At 36.6% G+C, this 8,047-nt stretch overlaps 1 protein-coding gene across 2 annotated transcripts in view; it reads left to right on the top strand.

The window, feature by feature from the left end:
• Positions 1 to 2,232: 2,232 nt before the first annotated feature.
• The window catches only part of tcp1 (t-complex 1), a 14,810-nt gene continuing 8,995 nt past the window's right edge, over positions 2,233 to 8,047 (top strand). For both annotated transcript variants that reach the window (XM_016531523.1, XM_016531522.1), the window contains exons 1-7: positions 2,233 to 2,549; positions 4,993 to 5,078; positions 5,495 to 5,623; positions 5,852 to 5,949; positions 6,042 to 6,152; positions 6,886 to 7,067; positions 7,151 to 7,277. In XM_016531523.1, the coding sequence (XP_016387009.1) occupies positions 2,477 to 2,549; positions 4,993 to 5,078; positions 5,495 to 5,623; positions 5,852 to 5,949; positions 6,042 to 6,152; positions 6,886 to 7,067; positions 7,151 to 7,277 (806 nt within the window). In that variant the 5' untranslated portion in view covers positions 2,233 to 2,476. The remainder of the gene's footprint in view (positions 2,550 to 4,992; positions 5,079 to 5,494; positions 5,624 to 5,851; positions 5,950 to 6,041; positions 6,153 to 6,885; positions 7,068 to 7,150; positions 7,278 to 8,047) is intronic.

The raw sequence follows: 8,047 nt of genomic DNA, 5'->3' as shown, positions 1-8,047 counted from the left end.
ATGTATGTGTATAGGTAGTATTTATAAAGTTTTAGCTTTTAGTTTTGGATCTGTTTTTAGTTGTTTTAATACTACAATTGATTGCTTCTGTTGTCCTCATTTGTAAGTCGCTTTGGATAAAAGCGTCTAATAAATGACTAAATAAATATCTGTGATTCGTTTATTTGTTATGAAGTAACAAAAAAAATCGGGTGAACACATCTAAGTGTGGTGATTTTTTATATTTAAACATTTATTATGTGAGAAACTCTATACTTGTGCAGTGTGCGCATGTCAAAAAAATCAATTCCGATTTGAAGCTTGTGACAGATAAACACGCACATCAACTTCACTTTCTCACTTTCTTTAGCGTTCATGTAAACACTACATTCAGATTCATCAATCAGAATGAATTCAAGGAGTTTAATCTCATTTGTTTGAGATATGTTTCACATAACCAGAATGTTGAATTATTAAACACAAATTGTTGTGTGTCATATCTCCAAATTGCAGTTTCAATGCAGCTTCAAAGGGCTCTACACGATACCAGCTGAGGAATATGAATACGTAGTCACTTTGGAAAGGGTATATTGGATTCTGGGGGCACATATTTATTTTGGTGGCATTTCTGACGTTGCACGACGCTATTTTACGCCAACGCCAAACTAGCTTTGCTGCTAATACAGGGCTACTGCCTGTGCACTCTGTAGCTGTTTGTATTTAAATGTTTTAATAATGGATTCAATTTAACAGCAGTGATAAACAGCTCCGAGGTTTAGTGCAAACACGATCGTTAATTACCTGTCTGTTATCAACGAAGGCAGGTCAGGAGACGGCAGAGGCGTCTAGGTATTTATTATGTCTATGTTGCAGGCTTGCCTTCTAGTCAGTGTTGCCAACTGATTTTCAGGGGAAGTTGCTAAAGGAAGATTGATTTGTTGCTAAAAGTTGCTAAATGACGCGATGTCATTGCGCGGTGACGTCATTGCGTAATCACGATGCAAAATTATGTCACTGCATCAAATGTCAGCAAAAAAAATTTTTTTTTAATATGTTAATTTAGATGTGTTTATAAAATTATATAAATGCATAATATAATATAAAAATATAAATAACTAATTTTAAATACACCATTGAATTATTTAACACTTTCACATTTTTTAACAATTACAATTTAAGTTTATTTTTATTAGCCAGTAAGGGAAGTTGCTAAAGGAAGGTTGATTTGTTGCTAAAAGTTGCTAAATGACGCGATGTCATTGCGCGGTGACGTCATTGCGTAATCACGATGCAAAATTGTCACTGCATCAAATCTCAGCAAAACAAAAAAATTTTTTATATGTTAATTTAGATGTGTTTATAAAATAATATAAATGCATAATATAATATTAAAATATAAATAACTCATTTTAAATACAACATTGAATTATTTAACACTTTCACATTTTTTAACAATTACAATTTAAGTTTATTTTTATTAGCTAGTAAATTAGTAAAACTACTCATTCTGAGCAGTTATAGTTTTAAGCAGTGTATTAGTAGTTCGTATGCTACACTCTAAGAAAAGTCTGTAAAAATAGGGCAAAATCTATTAATATGAAGGAATTTTCCGTAATTATTATTCACACGTTTTTTTACCTACATTTTAAATTATGCATTGTATTTTGTGTTTTCGGGTTACAGGGTTACAATGGATAATGGAAAATGTCCTGGAAAATTACTACATTTTTCATTTTTCTAGATATTTTTCTTGATCAACTGATCAACAATCTCAAGTACAAGCTACTAACAAGGTGTATCATAAATGAACAATTATTCAATTATTATTATTATTATTATTAAATTAAACAATTGCTAATAGCAGCCAACTTAATTCATGTGAACTGTGTACTGCTAGGCACCTTTGGTTTCCTCTTTTTGCGTAATTTAGATGGAAAATGTGTGCCTTTTTTATCGTTTGAGTCACTTATCAAAAGTTGCTAAATGTTGCCAAATAAATTTTTAAAAATAGCTAAATTTGTTGCTAGGTGCTTTTGGAAGAAAAAGTTGCTAGTGTAGTCTGAAAAGTTGCTAAATCTAGCAACAAAATTGCTAAGTTGGCAACACTGCTTCTAGTGGCTTTGAGCGGGGTTCCGTGAGTAACCTACAGTTCTTTGAAGCGAACTGTTTAAAATAACCGCCGCTGCTCCGCCAGACCTCTAGAGGTCCCTCAATCGTAGTAAACGCCTCGGCGAAAACCCTCGAATGAATTACCGCATTCAAACTGGGACTTGTAGTTTTTATATCTCTATCAGTCTGTGGATTAGTGTGTTGTTTTAGAGCTCTTTATAAACATACATGTGCAGAGTCGAGTCTTTGGATCGGTTTAGTGGCTCGTGTGTGTGTTTGCGTGTGAACTGAAAGCTGCTGTTCTGGATCGATCTGGAACTTTCCACACGCGCCCCTCCCGCTACCCATAAGCCACCGCGCGCGTCTCCATTCTTCTCTCACATCCAACATGTCCATGACAGAGGGTCCGTTAACCGTGTTCGGCCAGAGGACGACCGGCGAGTCCGTTAGGACTCAAAACGGTGAGTCGGGATGCGCTCATATTTGCCCTCAATAAAACACAGCTCTGCTTCTGTGTGATGCTACATTCACGCCCCACCTGCTGACAGTTTAGCTGCCGTATAAAGAGCTATTCACAAATAACTCGTTTATTGCGTTTAAAATCGTCAGATGGAGGGTAGTGGAATGGAGCAAAAAGTTTTGTTTTGTTTTTTTACGGTAAGAAGTGTAATTTATTTAGACCCCACGTTTTTAAGATGCAGTGTTAAATGTCAAACACGTCCATCTAGTGAGTTTTTACATAGAAAACAAGAGCAGTGGAATGCAAACGCGTTAAAATACTGTGTTTATCTATCTATCTGTGTATGTATCTATCATCTGACTATTTCTATCTATATATGTTAGGGGTGTGACGAGATCTCGCGAGATCCGATGCGTCTCGCGAGATCTGACTGGTCTCGCGAGAACGTGAAGATATCCTCGCCTTTCAGATATATTTGCACAGTAGGTGGCGGGAATGCACCTATGGTTTGTTTTGCCAACTGCCATAAAACTCCAAAAGAAGAAGATATATTTGCATTACACTGGCTCGTTCACAAGTGGTGGTATGTAAGATATTTTATGTTATAAAATATCTTACAGTATATTTTACATATCTTAGACGCGGACGTCTCCTTATGCTTTCTCTCGCCTTACTTTAATGTCATACACCGATCTGATCTTCAAGTCGAACACACCTCTTTACTCTCGCGTGTCACGAGACCGTGTAATCGCAGCCTCTGCGATTGAAAAATCGAAATTTTTCATATCGAGATATTATCGCAAATGCAATTAATCGTTCAGCCCTAGATGATATTAAGGTAGTCTAGTCTGAAGGATCTTATCCATGCCAGTATAAATCTTGAGACTCTAGCTTTCCCCCCAGAGCCTGTACTCTTTCTTAGCCACAATTATCATTCTTTTAATGAAATGGCCTGGCGTTTAGCAAACATGTTATGAAAGGATAGTTTCTAATAGAACTGGGACAGCTCCTCCCCCATCTCTGGAGGATCTAATTAAACTAAACTAGTTTCCAACCCGTTCTAAATGACTTCAGAAAAACCTATTCATTATGTTTGCCCTCCAGTCCTGTTAGAAATATACTCAAACATTATATTTATCAATTAAATAGGTTATTAAATGGCTTAAGTGTTGTTGAGAAATATGCTGCGTCTGAACCCTCGAGAGTTGGGTTGCTTTCCATGGACCAAAATCTCTGAGGAATGTTTCCAACACCTTGTTGAATCTATGCCACGAAGAATTAAGGCAGTTTTGAAGGCAAAAGGGGGTCCAACCCGGTACTAGCAAGGTGTACCTAATAAAGTGGCCAGTGAGTGTATGTCTATCTATCTATCTGTCTATCTATAAAATTATCTAACTGCACTTATGTGACCAATAATTATTGCTTAAACAAGTAGGCCTAGACCAAACATTTGCATTTTAACTTAACAAAAGAAACAAAAATTACACAACGACGTAGTAAGGGCCGGTTTATACAGATGTTTAGGATGCTGCTGCTGTGTCCAAATAGGCCTACTTTACTACTATATGTTAGCTGAAAAACGGTATGCGAGCCAAGTAGTATGTCTGAATTCATATGATTCATAAAACAGGCACAAAGTACCCAGATGACCTACTACACATCTGGTGAAGTGTGTGTCCAACAGACGCTTTACTATCCCGTGAGCCCATGAGAGGAGCTCTGAATGGCAGAGAAGCGACGAACTGATGCTGTAGGTCACGTGACCGTAACGGCATGGCAGACGATTTTTTTAAATCCTCGACTTCATTTTTCTCGCCTTCATCGCGGTTTCAAAATAAAAGCTCAAACCCTCACTCTGATTTTACACAGTTTGATGTCCACATATTCTTTTAATTACTGTGGCTATATCATTTCTGTCCTAAAGAGGCTATTGTTCACTTGCATCTATTTTTATTACCACAAAAAAAATTATTATAATTATAGAACACTATGAAATCCGTTTTATTTCTAAATTTTTTTGGCGAAAAATTAATCGTTTAGATTAATCGATAAATTAGTCGATAGATTAATCGAAATAAAAATAGTTGTTAGTGGCAGCCCTACTTGAAACATTCATGCTCCTTGCATTCATACTATATAGAACTTTTTTTTTTTTTTTTTAATGGTCACAAACCAAACCTAGTGCCTTCTATGCAGTATGCAACTTTGGACACCGTGTTAATCGCAAAACGCTGCAAAAGACGTGAGTGCAATGGTCAAACACACTAAACATAGTGCATGTTTAGCCTACATAGAAAATGGTTTAAAAAGCAGTGCGGTGGAATGCAAAAAATATATTCTGCTTTCAGGTCTTGCAGTGCAAACAACATTGGTATACAAAATCTTGCCAAGCAGAAAAGTTGAAGAATTCAAAAGAAAAATTCATTTTATTTGTTGCTTTGCAGTCATGGCCGCTGCATCCATTGCTAACATCGTGAAGAGCTCTCTGGGTCCCGTCGGCTTGGACAAGATGTTAGTGGACGACATCGGAGTAAGTGCAGACGTTTTTCCTCCGGTCAGAGTAACCCGTGATGTTCAGATAAGAATACCTTTTGTGCGCAAAGAAAACAAAAATAACTGCTTTATTCAACAATTCTTCTCCTCCGCTTCACACTATTGCGCCATTTTGGAGAGAATCACATATGTAAACAACGTATGCGACTTATGTACAAGGATGCGCTGTTTACGTTGTTTACGTCCAGCGGATTCTCCCCAAAATGGTGCTATGGTGTGACGTGAAGGAGACGAATTGTTGAATAAAGTCGTTCTTAATGACAGAATTTACATTTTTGGGTGAACTATCCCTTTAATGTCTAATAGGAAACATTAGAATTGTTTGTAGATAGCAAATGCAGTGTAGATGTTCCTATTGGGTTTGTTTTCTCATGCTTCGGATCTGTGTTTCAGGACGTGACCATCACCAATGATGGAGCCACCATCCTGAAGCTGCTGGAGGTGGAGCACCCGGCGGCTAAGGTCCTCTGTGAGCTAGCAGAGCTGCAGGATAAGGAGGTTGGAGATGGCACAACATCAGTGGTGAGACATTTGCTGCTTTGGATAGACGTTTCTGTTAAAAAACATTTCCTGTTATAGTGCCATCCATACAGTATCAGTATGTGTGGCTATGCTAACAGGATACAGAAACCACCTGTCGTAAACTACGGGACGTGCAGGTTTTTTTTCTGCAGCTTCCACATCCTGACAGTACAATAGACAGTGTTGATTGAGTATCAGTTAAAAGTGAGAACCACTGTGTGTGTGAAGGTGATCATCGCCGCTGAGCTGCTGAAGAGTGCTGATGAGCTCGTCAAACAGAAGATCCACCCCACCTCCATCATCAGTGGATACAGACTGGCCTGCAAGTAAGAGTCCCTTCCTGTGCCAACAGGAAGTCTGGTGTGTTTAAGCATGATTGACATTAAAATGAAACGGTCTAATTTGCTGTGGTTCACAGGGAGGCAGTCAGATACATCAATGAGAACCTGACCATCAGCACTGATGATTTGGGCAGAGAGTGTCTCATCAATGCTGCCAAGACTTCCATGTCCTCTAAGATCATTGGAGTGTATCCTCTGCTTTGTGCTGTTTCATGCTAGTGTGTGTGTGTATATACATTATATAGCATTTTGTGTATGTGTGTGTATGTAATATTATTATAATATTACCTATATAAACATTATTAAAATTTTAATTATTAAAAATTGTATTAATTTAATATATATATGTGTGTGTGTGTGCGCGCAGGCTCTATATACAAATTCTGCTTATCTACTGCTTATTAGAGATTCTGCTTATTATTAAAAGTATTTTATAGTATATATTATTTTCTATATAATATTTTGCGTTTACATGTCTAAAATCATGTCACATCCCAAAAAAATGTTTTTAAGTGATTGTAGTATTCAATAAGGCTGCATAAAGAGTCTGTATTTTATTTCAGAGTTTCAAACTGCATTAAAAGAGTTTTGCAGACGTTGACTAATTTGAAGTGAAATATATATATGTGTGTGTGTGTGCGCGCAGGCTCTATATACAAATTCTGCTTATCTACTGCTTATTAGAGATTCTGCTTATTATTAAAAGTATTTTATAGTATATATTATTTTCTATATAATATTTTGCGTTTAAATGTCTAAAATCATGTCACATCCAAAAAAAATGTTTTTAAGTGATTGTAGTATTCAATAAGGCTGCATAAAGAGTCTGTATTTTATTTCAGAGTTTCAAACTGCATTAAAAGAGTTTTGCAGACGTTGACTAATTTGAAGTGAAAGTGTTGTTCCTTGACGTTCTATCAGTGATTCAGATTTTTTTGCTAATATGGTGGTGGACGCTGCCCTGGCTGTGAAGTTTGTTGATGGTAAAGGTGTTGCTCGCTATCCCATCAACTCTGTGAATGTGCTGAAGGCTCACGGACGCAGCCAGAAAGAGAGTTTCCTCGTCAACGGATACGCACTTAACTGCACTGTCGGATCACAAGGTCTGTCCATGCGCATGCTTGCTTTTGACATTGCACAGTGTATGTTCATATGTGTGTTTGTAAATGTTGTTTGTATTGTTTAGGAATGGTGAAGCGTGTGTCCAATGCCAAGATAGCCTGTCTGGACTTCAGCCTGCAGAAAACCAAGATGAAGCTGGGTGTTCAGGTGCTCATCAGCGATCCGGAGAAACTGGACCAAATCAGACAGAGGTGAGGTTTTTACACACACACACACACACACACCCAAAGAAATGTCCCATTTACATTGCTGCCACACACCTGTGTTGTGTGTAGTTATACGCGTGGGATAAAACATTGTCTACCCAGAGCCTCTCTTACACGCAGATGCACGTGTCTGTGTTGTACCTTTGGGCTGTACGACATGTATCTTTATGTATACCACCGAAAGTTTGGGCTCAGTAGGATTTTTTTATTTTTGAGAAGAAGAAATAAATATGTTTATTCAGAATGGTTTGAATTAAGTCACAGTAAAGACATTTATAATGTTACAAAATATTTCTATTTCAAAAAAATGCTGTTCATTAACGAATCCTGAAAAAAAAGTAAAAATATGAAGCGGCACAACTGTTTTCATCATTGATAATAATCAGAAATGTTTCTTGAGCAGCAAATCAGCATATTAGAATGATTTCTGAAGGATCGTGTGACACAGACTGGAATAAGGATGCTGAAAACTGAAAAAAAGTTATTATAAATTGTAGTGTTTTGCTTTTTTGTTTTGGACCAAATTTTGACTTATTGAAGCAAAATACAAGTAAACGGAAATAAAATATAAAAAAACTTAAATTCATTTTATTTCCGCTAGTTGCCAAGGCTAAAATTTCATTTAACTATAATTTAAACTAACCAAAATTGAAAAGGAAATTAGAAATAAACACTATAGATGCATTGAAAATTACTACTAAAACTAATTTTAATTAAAAAAATAAAAACTAATAACTACGTTTTTTTTTTTTTTT

Source organism: Sinocyclocheilus rhinocerous, unplaced genomic scaffold (genome assembly GCF_001515625.1).
Source record: "Sinocyclocheilus rhinocerous isolate Xijiao unplaced genomic scaffold, SAMN03320098_v1.1 scaffold664, whole genome shotgun sequence".
In the NCBI taxonomy this organism is placed as follows: Eukaryota; Metazoa; Chordata; class Actinopteri; order Cypriniformes; family Cyprinidae; genus Sinocyclocheilus; species Sinocyclocheilus rhinocerous.
The sequence above is the reverse complement of the archived record's forward strand: the minus strand, read 5'-3'. Positions and strand labels throughout refer to the sequence as shown.